Raw genomic sequence first — 12514 nt, 5'->3', positions numbered from 1 at the left:
CAGAAAAGCTGCCAAATTCAGGTGTACATTCCTGTCCCCTAGCCCAGGATGCTGTGGCTGTTTCTGTGACCTGTACAGATGTGTCCAGGCAGCAGGGGAGGTGTCTGTCAGAGTGCTGTACCTGCCGAGGGCACAGGAACGCCGTACGCCCGCGGCTCCCCGCCAGGGCCATCCGCTGTGTGCCAGTGTGTTTGCTTGGCTCCAACCACCTCAAACATCAGCTTCTCTGGGGCACCGTGGGACACAGAGACATTCACCTCCAAATCCTCCCCCAGCTGCAGAGTGTGGGAAGCTACTGCAGCCTGAATTCCAGACACTGGCTCGATTAAATGAACAGCAATACTCTCAGACATCTCGGACGCGTTCCTGGATGCTCGGATTTCCAGCTGATGTGTCCCTGGGCCTATCAGCTTTTGAGAGGCACTGTTGAGTGTCAGGTTATGGGGGACAAGGCCTTCCTTTGCACTGGATTCAGTCAGTGTCATGTTATCTGCTAGCACACTGTAGGTTACTCCTTTGCCTGCAAAAACACAGATGAAAATTTCTCACAGCTTGTGCAATAGGCCAGCAAATTCCAGCTGCTTTGTGCAGCTTTCCAGTGTTTATACAGGAGTCACAAGAACACTGCAGCAGTGCAGTCTTTTTAATAAAGTCACTTAAGGTGGCTTAATGAAAAATCTATCCTGTGTGTTCTGCTGGGAATATTTTGAGAATTCAAACATACACTACTGAATCTTAATATTTTCAGCACATATTTGGCTTCCAGGAACTTGAAGTGAAAAAGAACTGGACAGCAGCAAATCTGTCCAGCTCAGGGTGGAATCCTCTTACTCTAATCAGAGGTGCATTTCCATTAATTTCTAACTTCAAATACAGAAATATTCTGACTGGCATCACGCGGATTTTTGTGACTGAAGTTATGCTTGTGCTGTCAGCTTTGTCAGGAGGAAAAAAGGGTGGTGGAATATCTCTGAGGAAGAACCCCTCCAGGGGAACTGAGAGAATTAAATTGCAGGAATACAACAATTAGAGGGAAAGCATCCACTAAAAACAAGGACTATTTTGCATAATGAAAATCCTACTTCTATCCCATGGATGGCAATTAAATTTATCCTTCCCTTTAAATCATGCAGAGAAATGATCCTCACCTCCACTGAGCTGCACCTGGATCCACAGCACGTCCCCATAGAGCGTTCGGCAGTGGGAGCTGTTCCCTGTCTCATACTGGCTGTAGCACCCAGTAATGCTGAGCTGATCCACCTGGTCCTGGACTGTCACCTGCCTCTGTGCCAGCACGTGCCACTCGCTCGTGGTGCACTCCACAAAAACACTGAACTCCCCAGGAGAGGAGTACATGTATGTGAGGTTGCTGACCAGTCTAGAATAGAAGGAGAACAGCTCCTTGCTGTGGAGCACCATCCTGAGAAGTCCTTTACCTTACATGATAACACATCCCCAAATTTCATTGATTCAAATGTTATTCCTATCACTAAGACAAAATCTGGTTTTTAAATCCAGCAGAAAAATGTTTAATCTATTAAAGACAGGATTTTTATGCAATTAAAACAAAAGAAAAACTACAGAATGTCCTTGTTATATTCATTCTCTAAACTTAAGAAAATAATATTTGTTTTTATTTGGCAATTACTAATATGTTTTCAGTAATTTTGTTTCTTAAGATCTCAAATAAATAGTCTTGGAAATAGGAAACATTTGTTATATTAGAAAGATTGTGGTTGGCAGCTTATTATAAAATTTTGTATTGATTTCAGAAGAGGTTTTTGCAGAATGCAAGTCTCTCGTAGGTATGTTCTATTATTGAGCTATCTATTTTTTAATATCTCATGTATGAGACTTGGCACATTCAGTAAAGTGCAAGCAATGAAATGTGCTGTTTGTCTGAAGAGAAATGAAAGCTCAATCTTACGTTAGAGGGTAGTAGGGATCAATAGTGTGACCATCTCCAGTGCTAATGGTACAGGAAAGATTCCCAGAGTAGGGTGAGAGCAGCCAGTTCAAAGTGAGTGTGATATTTTCAAAGACAAAACATGTGTCTGTCATAACCAGCTGCAGACCTGCAAAACAGAATGACAGAATTCAGTGCCAGTGTTTGTCTATTTTTCTTACAAAATTAAATTAATTTTCAGGCATTGGGAGCCAACCTGCTCCAAACCACAGCTGGTACTACTGCTAATTTGTGTGTGTTAGTGGTGTGACAGGGAGCTGATTCTTTTCCATGACTGCTAATCAAAATTCTTGTTGGAACATAGTTTCATCTAAATGTGTTTCATGTGTCTGAATTTCTGGGCTTTATATTCTACCCAGAACCTTCAGTTAGGACAGGGAATCTACATTTTTGTGCCTATTTTCAGTGATCACCACCATTCCAGTTTCTTCCCTGAGGGTGGAACAGTGATTTTTAAGATAAATATCAATGGTCACAGTGTAACAGCAGAGAACAGTGCAATATTTTGGTGTGCCCCCTCCCTCTTACCTTCCTTGCAGTGGTATTGAATAGACAAATAGCTTCCTGAAGCTGGACAAGGATCTCCAAAGAAAGTGCCATCTGCTGCCACCTGGCAAGCCTGCAGACCATGACACTGGCCTGGAAAGGGAGCATTTCACATCAGCAAGTGGCTCTTGCCTTTACTGCCACATCAGCTCAGATGAAAGATGATTGAGAAACAAAAAGGGCAGGAGGAGCAGTACCATGTCTCTGATTTCTAGAGAAATTTCCACATCACTTTGACTTCAGTGTGTTGCTTATTGTGTGGCATTTCATAGCACCACTTCATTTTATTGGAGCAAAGCTAAATTTGAAAAGGTACAAAAAAATTAAAGCTTATGTGTTTTGTTTAATTTTGGCTGGAAGCCCTAAGAATCACCCTAGGAACAGGCCACAGTCACTGTTTAATACCCAAGCCCTTGGCAGCAGCAGGGTGGGTGCCTGACACATGGTCCCTCCTGCCCTCATGTTCCCATGGGTGTCAGCAATTCCCTCCTGCTTTGGAGATAGGTTTGTCTGGATGTGTTGCCTTGCATCTCTGTCAAATCTTGTGTATCCCACCAAATTTCCAAATTTGTCAAGGAATCAGTGTGCTGAAATATTTTCTTCCTGCAGTGGGAGTAGCCAGACACACCCTTCTCCAATATTTGCTCCTCCCCTCTTCTGAATTTCTGCTCCTCACAAAACTCCTCTCCGTGCTCCTCCTCTCCTTCTCTGAATCTCTGTTCCTCACAAAACCCCTGCTTTCCATCCAGCCTCCTGTACCAACTTCCTTCCTATCTGTGATTCCCTTTTTTTTTAGTAATAATCCACTTTCCCATTTGCTAACACTACTGGAACACAAGATAAAGTAGTTGAATACCACCTGCTACTTCATCCTTGACACTGATCCAGCTGCAGCCTTCATCTGTTTCCAGCTGGAGAGGAGTCTGTGGCACACAGTAGTGAGGAGTCTTCCTCCCATAGAAGCTTTCTTCAATTTGAATAACTTCTCCTGATCCACACTGCACAGTGGCATTCTAATTATCACAAGCGATGCTCTGGCCAGATTCTAACAGGAGAATAAAACCCAAATATTACCTTTTTGAATTTTTGAAAAATCCTCCTGCAATTCTACTGCATTTTGTTTCATTTCTCTTTCTTCCCTTTTCTCCTTTTTAATATAAACAATTAAGGAAATTTAAGAAAATTACAAAAGAATTGAATATTTTAATTTTTAAAAAGTCAAAATTAATAGTTTTTTTCTTAAAACATTGAGGACATTTTCAATAAGCAAACATATTTTAGTTATAAAAATAAATAGTATTTTTGTGGAAAACTCTTAGCATTTGACCAGAAATACTGGAAGGTTTAAAGTTACTCCTTACTTCTGAAAGAGATGTATGGATTGCATAATATTCAGGTAATTTCTTTAGAGAATATTTGCATATTAAGTATGGAGCTGATCCCATTTCTGCAACAGAGGCTCCTTTGTTCCTGTGTGATATTTGACTGACTTCATTCAGTAGGACTGCTCAGAGGGTAAGGTCATAGCTCTAAATGCATGCACCTCATTCTTTGATTAATCTGGGACAGTTAATTATCTTTCAGAATTCTTAGTATTGTGTAGTAATCAGGATACTTAATACCCTGAAGAGAAGGATGTGAATAACTGCTGTCATATAGGAGTGTTGCAAAAGGATGTTTTTGTTTCAACAGTCCCAGTTTTAAATACATTGTCCTCCCGTTGTTGTTTGGATGGCTCCCATCAAGTCCCTTGATTAACAGTGCCAATGTGTGCACACTGCAATAATTGTGTGCTATTGTTATTTAAAGGCTAAAGCTAAGCCTGGCTGTAACTATAGCAACATGATCAGTTTGCAGATTAGAGCTCTCTAAATAAGCTTGAAAAATAACTTGCTGGTAAAATCTAGTATAAACTATTATCTCATGCCTTTTTTGTTCTCTATATGAAGATTTCTCACAGTATTTGCTGTCTCAGCAACTTTTACATGGAAAGATGTACAAAACTTGGTCTGTGTTTCTAGGTATGAACCCTGGTTCACTACATACATATTTACTAGAATAAACTGCTAACCTACAGAGCAGCAAATGGTAGAATTGTCTTGATCTGGTCTTGGTTTCCCTGGTAGTGGGATGATGAATGTAGTGTAGGATATTGCTGCTATTTGAATTTCATGGGCTCCCAGTCAGATCCTATGGTAACAGATGATGGTTTCCTTACAAACAGACAGTTGTCTACTGTGGTTGTAATGGAAAAATAATTCTAGTCTGTTTTTGCAAGGAAAATAAGCTTAAGGGATTGTGCTGTCTGCCAGCTTCTTCTCCCCCCGTCATTTTTAATGTTAGTCATCTTCAGCTAAATTTGATGTATAGATATAAACCTCCAACACACTAACATTTCACAAAATGCAATATCTATGGAGAAGAAAAAGAGCTACATTGACACCTCAATGAGTAGAAGAATTATAACCCTATGTTTACCTATTCTGGGACATGGAATTCAAGTGGCCAGCACATACAGCTGGAGCTCTGGAGCAGCTGCAGGGGAGGGAGCTGAGGCAGTGAGAAGCATTTGCAGAGATGGGACATGCTGGGGATATGGGAGCAAACTGGGAATGCTGAGGAGGGAGGGGATGTGGAACAGAAAATCGGGATAAAAAGCAAAACTTTATTAGCTTTGTTTATTGCAGAACAACTTATTTAAGTCAGTAGTAGTAGACTGTTGAACAGGGCAGTAGCATTTCTAGGGCTTGTGGAAATCTGTACTTGCATACTTGACTGGAAATCTTTTTATATTAGTGAGCCCACAGCCAGACTGTCCTTCCAGTGCTTTTGACCCCAGTTCTAGCTGCAGTTTAAAACACTCCCGTGCAAAGTGCGAGGAACACAAATTCCCCTCATATCTATATGTTGAAAGGATTGATATTGCCAGCATTCCTTTCCAGAACTGTTTGTTCCAAGTCACAATTTGAGGGACACAATGTCTGTGGATTTTCTGTCTGAGCACAGGAAGTACAGGTTCCTGTCTGCTTCCTTAACCCGGGGAAAACCTTGAACTTCATGTGATGGAGGGGTCTGAGAAGAAACAGGAAAAACTTGCTCTCACTTTTGCTCACTCCAGCCTGCAAGGAGTGGTGCCTCTGGAAGCCTGACTGTATTTTTGCTGCAGTTACAAATGGAAATTTTACTGGCACACATTAATGAGTGTTTTTATAGGGCAACCATATATGTCCCACCTAGCCCAGGTATTGCAGTGTTGTGGGAGTTTATTCTTGCAGCCATGCTTTAACATAGCCAGCTTATGTCCACTATAGATGTGGACAGCTACACATCAGATTCACTTTCAGATCCATTTCTATTTCATCAAGCCTCTGCTGGAACCCTGGGCCCTAATGTCTGGCTGCTGAGCACCTGCATCTCCCAGTGATTTGTGGGTTCTTTCGTTCTCTGGATAAGGAGTACATCAGCACACTGGAAAAAGAGCACCTGTTGGGATTATATGGCTTTTTGCTTGTTCACATTTAGTAAGATTCATTAACTTATTTCCCAGCTACTTTGAAGCTGGGAAATTATGGTAATTTATGCCCCATTGTGATCATGGCACACTCACTCCACTGTTCCAGCTGCTGTGTACCTTACCAAACTCGCAAATGAAGTCAAATTCCTGGCTGCAATTTTCAGTCACACCCCACTGATACTTGGCATTCTTCAGGATGTACCCACATGTGGATGAGAGGGGAGATGGCTGATCCTTGTACCAGTTACTGTAGCTTATATTTGAAGTGTCCAGCCAAGTTATTGACCCTGTGAACAGAGAAATTGTGCCCTGAATGTTTATTTTCCACTGTAATACAATTAGAGTCAGAGCCTGCAGAGCAGGACTGTAGCCTTGCTCCTACTGAAGCAGAGATGGTTTAGTATGGGTATCTTCAATTGCATTTTATATTGAACCTGATACAATAATGAAAAGGGACACTGCCACTTCCACCTGTGCTCCCAGCCTCAAGATTTCACCATTTCCCTTGCATCAGACCTTGCAGCACTTCCCAGTGGGATGAATTGGCTTCCACTGGAGACCTAACACAGCACATTTGTTTCACTGGGTCAGCAAGCTGGTCTCATTCACTGTGTGTTCACACAACCACAAGATCCAATGGAAAGGGTGATAACATGCCACAAGGAAGTGAAGCAGGCAATTAAACATCTTAATATAAATCTGAAAATACAGCAGCAAAAGACAGAGGCTTTTCAGCAGATATCTACAAAGACACTGCATTTTTACCATGTTAAAAAAAATAATAAGCTGATATAATTTTAAAGACATTATTTTAAAACCACCTACCATCAGTAGTTTCATTCAGCAAGGAGTTTGAGATCAGTCCTATCCACCATTCCTGATCCTCAGCAATATGGTTTTGCAAGAACTCTTGAGTTTCCTCATTTTGAATAAAGACAAGGTGCCCTCCTCCTCTCTCACACCAGCTCTGGGCACTTGTGAAGGTTTGCTGGAGTCTAACAAACTCATAGCATGAATGGTTGAAAGCTTGCTGGTACTTTGAACAAGGTATTCCTTCATCAGTTGCTTCCTCCACAGCCACGCACACAGCAAGAGAAATCAGAACTGTGACCCCCAGCCACATTCTCAGCTCACTGCTGTGTGTTGCACTCATCTTGCTTTCCAGGGCACCACTCTTTTTGCTGCCTTCTTCAAAAGCTTGAGATGTCATCCTTGTGTCATCAGCATTCTCCTCCCTCTTTGCTGCTTGCCACAACAGCAGCAATAGAGCATGGAACAGAACAGAACTTCTAATATATAATTGTGATTGCATCTGGGGCGTGTTGAGCTGATGCTAAGCCCCTGTACTGGCCCTTATGAGCTCTATTGTACAAATGTCACATGTGAGATCAGTTTGAGGAGAAGGCATTAAATCATTGCTTTCCTCATGAGCAGAGAAGATAAAGTTGATATATGCTACTGTTGAACATGTGGAAAAGTGAGATAAAGCTCCTACATCAAAGGTTTCATTGTGTGAATATTGAAGTTGGGAGGTTTTGACAACAGCAAAGAGATACAATAGTGAGAATTTAAAAAGTGAGAAACACAAGGAGTTATGAGATGGGAAAACACACTGCTTCTCTAGATACATTTAATTGGTCTGGATGGTTTTATTTTTAATAATTATTGTTTGAGGTGCTTCTTTAAGATGCTAATGCAATGTCTATAATTATTGTATCATATCCATCCTACCCTCTGTTTACATATGTGCAGATTTATCTCAGCTATTCCAAGTAAGCTTCATTTTGAACTGTTATGTCTGCTTAGAATTCCACATATCAAGTGAAATGCTCCCATCATCCCTCAAAAGATAAGCTGCTCAACTATTAGGAGCTACAGTATTTTTACCTGCTGGGAAGCAGAAGAGAAGGCCATAACTTAAACCAATCATTTAGGAAAAATGAAAATATTGCCTTAGTCATCAGAACTACTTGAGAGCCCTATTTGCATATTCCAAAGGCTGCTGATGGACTTTGGGAAGCAAGCCCAGCAACTTTTAGGAGCTGAAATATCTAAATGCATCTCTGCTTCCTTATAAAAGATATCCATCAGGTTTACAAAGCCACCAGCTTAGTAGAATCACAGTACAAATAAGGATTTTAGCTATTGTGATCCTTCTGTTCTTGGCATTAACTCCACTAAGTTTGATGCCACAATTATTAATTCATAGCACCATAACCCAAAACTGAAAGAACATGCACTTATATTTAGACATGGGTCAGTGAGCCAGTTACCACAGCACAGAGGAATCAGCAGTGTTTGATTCCTGCACTGCAGAAATGCCTCCTGCACTGCACTGCTGGGCTGAAGGCACTGCCCATCCCAGTCCAGCTCCAAAGCTTTCTGCCAAAGTCAAGTGCATGCACTTCATCCAGTCAACATCCAAGAGTGAACTTCAATCCCTTTCTGGACTTCCCATTTATGGCTGTCTTGCTCAGCTGAAAATAGCAGGACTGCTATCAGGGTTTTCAAGATAAAGTTAATTGGGAAGTGTTTAATGGGTAGGAAAATTGTGGGGGGTGAGAGGAAAGGAGAAGAAAGTACACTATGCTGGATATCTTCCTTCTCACCACACCTGTAAATCAAGAGTTCAGCCATGAAACCCTTGGAGCAGATCCCACATGAATTTCTGACTGATTAATAGGAAGAGCTTATGGAGCAGCTAAGATATGAATACAGGGACTGGATTTCCCAGCTCTGGAGAAAGCCAATCCATATTCTAATTAGTTAGTTGGCCCAGATACCCATCCCCTTCCCAGATGAGACTGTGCAACTACGACTTCAGCTGCTTCTGTTGTGGGTGCCTGCAAGTTTCAGGCCCCATACAAAACCTCACAGGCTTCAGTTTGGGAGCTCCCAATTCAACTGTTTTATATTCAAGCTGTTTCAGGGTCAGAGCTGAGGGCAGCTGCTCTTCAGTTAGTTGGCCACTGTATGTTTGCATGATGCTTTCTCCAGACTCCCTGCTTCTTCTTGGGCCCTGCTGACTTGCCAGGCTTCACAGCAGCTGGCATCCAGCCCTCCCACTTTGTCCTTCTAGATATGAGGAACACAGCCTGTTTCTGAAAGCACAGGCATGATGAGGGAGACTGCACTTAAATACAGACATTTCCACTAGGAGCTCACTTTTGTGATGAATGTGGTCTGCAGCATTGTCTGGTTCTTTCTCTGCTACTGGAAATCTCACTACATGAACATACTAAAAATGCCAGGGCTGAGGGTGCCACAGGCTCTCCCCTGTGAATCTGCTCCAAAGGCATTGAAATTAATGGAAGTCTTGTCTCTGGCTTTGATGGATTTTGAAATAGGCCCTGAAAAAGAACAAATAATGTTTGAAAATGTCTACAAATAAAGCCAAGCTCTCCAAGTGAGTCTACTGTTGGCAATTTCTATAGCAATGTGCATTTTTTTTCCTAATCTACGGTTGCTATAAGTTACTCTTCAGCTGCCTGCAGCAGATGGAGAGTGGAAGAAAGACAATTTCCCTCTTTGGCAGTTTGTTGACTTTTTCTACTTTAGTGCCAGGAAAGCATTCTGTCAGTTTATTCTGTTTACCACAAGAATGAGAAAAGCATTTACATGAAAAGAAAATACTGCTTTTAAAGCATCAAAATTAGCAGCTAAGGTCTTCAGGAAGAGAGAAACTTCTGAAAACCCTTTTTGCTCATAAGTGAGAACTCACTTGACATCAAGTGAACAGTGCTCCTTGTACTTACCTTCCTGTGGGAAATATGCCTTTTGCATTCTTCCTCAACAGAAAGACTTTTTTTAGAAACAGCTTTCTTATGCCAGAAGTCATTGAGTGGTCCTGATCTGTACTCTGGTGCAGATCACAGATCACAGCTGCATCATGACAGCCTGAGAACGTCCTGTGATTCAAACTGCAGCATTGCAGAATAGCTTGACAACCCATAATAGAGACCAGAAAGTGCTAGATTTGAAGAATTAAGGAAGTGAAGAGCTGCCAAAGAGAAGGAGTAAATCACACCCCTGTTCATTTTGGCTGTTGTTCATTTGCCTCGAGGAAGAGCAAGTAAATTTACTTTCTATAGGAGGATATTACCATCTTTACATTCCTGAATATTACTGAATGTAATATACAGATTTTTATCAGGAATATAAGCATCACTGTGTTCTATTAATTGAATAAGCAGAAAAAATGGAAAACTGATTTCTATTACTTTGAGGTAGAAAAAATATTATTCTCAGGTATTATGAACTTGAGACAAGATTATGAGTAGTCCATTTCACTGTGTCATGTGAACTTCTGCAGTGTGAAGAGCATTGTTACCCTGGTAGGTAAGTAGTGCTGAGTCCTGAGCAGACTCTACACCTACATCTACACCTCCCATCTCTTCAGCTGGCTTTAAAAATGCCCATTTGCCAATTAGTTTAAGAAGGTGGATCACAACCCCACTTCCTTCCTTGCTGCTCTCCTGTGCTGCTTATCCTCATGGTGAGACCCAATTATTGCTGACTGAAAAGGGTTTGGTCTTGTTGTTGCTTCTACTGTCTAATTTTCCATGAGGCAACACACTGAACTTACCAGTGATCCCTGCCAAGTTGCAATTTTGATGTTATCTTGTTTATAAAAACAGGGAAAACAATTCTTATCTGTACTGGGTGCAATAATTAAATTAGACGTTCATGCCTGGCATGATGGGGTCAGGATAAAGATAAGTAGGATTATATTCAGGAGCTGTTGGTTTGAACATAATTTCTGTTTATAGGATGTGTATGGTTACCTGGATAAGTCACCTGGATAAGTCCCTGATGATCTTCTCATAGGAACTGTCCATTAGAACATTTATTGAGCTGGGGTTATTGATGGTCAAATTGAGCCCCAAGTTCACACAGAAGAGAATTATCTCAAGAACCTGATGACACCTCATGTGTCCTTGTGATCATGTTTGACTAAGTGGCACAATTTAGATCTGTCATTGCCTTAATATCTTAATTAGAAAACTGTTAAAAGCATTAAAAGTGCCCATTTGGGTAAAACATTAACTGGTAGATACAAATGGACTGAACTTTGCCCAGCACACACAGAGATAAAATAAAATGCTTGGATCTGAATTGACAGCCATCATTTACAGCCACTGTCTCTGCAGTCTCTCCAGATTTCCACAAGTGTAAAACTGGCCAGACTGCTAAGTTGTTTCAGTTTCCACCTCTTGTTTGTTTTATTTGGTTACACATTTTTCTTCTGCTTATTATGAGCCATTTCAGGGTTTATAGGGTATGGAAACAGACAGGAAAAAAGCTCTATTACAAATTATTTACATTGATAATGTTTCTTATGAGCAGATATCCAACAGCTTACAGAAGAGATCAGTTTTACAATCCCCATAATTCCTGTTCAGGAACACTGTTTTAGTGTTAATCTCACTAAACTCAATTGCCATTTACTAAAACCAGAAAAATGAAAACCTTTTGAGTTTTTCCTTATGTTCCCCCAAAGATGTACAGTAACTTACCAGGTAGGAAAGAGTGCAGCAACATTAACTTCTGTTAATTGTAAATTGTTAACTGTAAATTTTATCCCACTTCTACACCTTCAGTCCTGGAAGTGAATGCCAACCTTCATGCTGTCATTCTACCCACTTGAAAACACATGACTGAGCAGTATCATTTGCATATTAAAACATGTAAATAGGGATGTTGAAAGTTGCAGATACAGTTATAAAAGTCTTACAGTGAGAAAGTTTACATAGGTACTGTGGTTGTTTATTTGTTTTAATGTCTAGTGTTGAAATATTTGGGTATTATGATCACTGGGCAGTCTCAGTCTCATGGGTACCAATAGGGGTAGGCAGCAGTTCCATGCCTCAGCACTTGAAGCTTTTAATATTAAATTACATTATATATTTGTTTTAATGAATAATTCAATATTTCTCATGACAGGTATTAAAACTATGACTATAAAAAAGAAAGCAATACTTTTGTTTATCAAAGAAATTGTGAAATGGCACAAAATACTCCCCCTCCCGAAAATTTAAAATTTATCAAGGAAATTAAAATCTCACAAAACCAATTATTTTTGTCCAAATAATGAGCAAAACAGTATATGATCAAAACAGATTTGACCCAAATAATATCTGATCAGAATAATATAGGGAAACTCTTGCTATTTAAATCTGAACAAACTACAGTAGTAATTTGTTTTTGCAGTTATGTCTGGACAGTGCAAAAGACACGTTTCTAAATAGCCTGGTGGCAGTTTTGTGACATGAGATCATGCCAATAAAAGAGTATTTAACAAAGATAAGAATTGTATTTCTAAAAAGTGAGATAGCCATCAGTGTGATTTCAGCAAGAACAACTCCTAAGTTCATATCAGTTTTACTATTGGAGTTTTGTTTGGTAGTAATAGATAACTTTTGATAGCTGAAAGTTCTTAGCACAGTTTAAAGTTATATATATCAAGTCAATTTGGCATTTGTTAATGG

General features: G+C 40.4%; 1 protein-coding gene across 1 annotated transcript in view; it reads right to left on the bottom strand.

The window, feature by feature from the left end:
• Nucleotides 1-7188, bottom strand: part of PKD1L3 (polycystin 1 like 3, transient receptor potential channel interacting) — a 35741-nt gene extending 28553 nt beyond the window's left edge. Inside the window, exons 1-7 of the mRNA XM_079316306.1 lie at nt 6852-7188; nt 6144-6313; nt 3372-3525; nt 2495-2605; nt 1928-2075; nt 1149-1378; nt 122-520 (exon numbers count right to left, since the gene is read on the bottom strand). Coding sequence (XP_079172432.1) covers nt 122-520; nt 1149-1378; nt 1928-2075; nt 2495-2605; nt 3372-3525; nt 6144-6313; nt 6852-7179 — 1540 coding nt within the window. The 5' untranslated portion in view covers nt 7180-7188. The remainder of the gene's footprint in view (nt 1-121; nt 521-1148; nt 1379-1927; nt 2076-2494; nt 2606-3371; nt 3526-6143; nt 6314-6851) is intronic.
• Nucleotides 7189-12514: the final 5326 nt, after the last annotated feature.

Source organism: Erithacus rubecula, assembly GCF_903797595.1.
Source record: "Erithacus rubecula genome assembly, chromosome: 12".
Taxonomy (NCBI): domain Eukaryota; kingdom Metazoa; phylum Chordata; class Aves; order Passeriformes; family Muscicapidae; genus Erithacus; species Erithacus rubecula.
The sequence above is the reverse complement of the archived record's forward strand: the minus strand, read 5'-3'. Positions and strand labels throughout refer to the sequence as shown.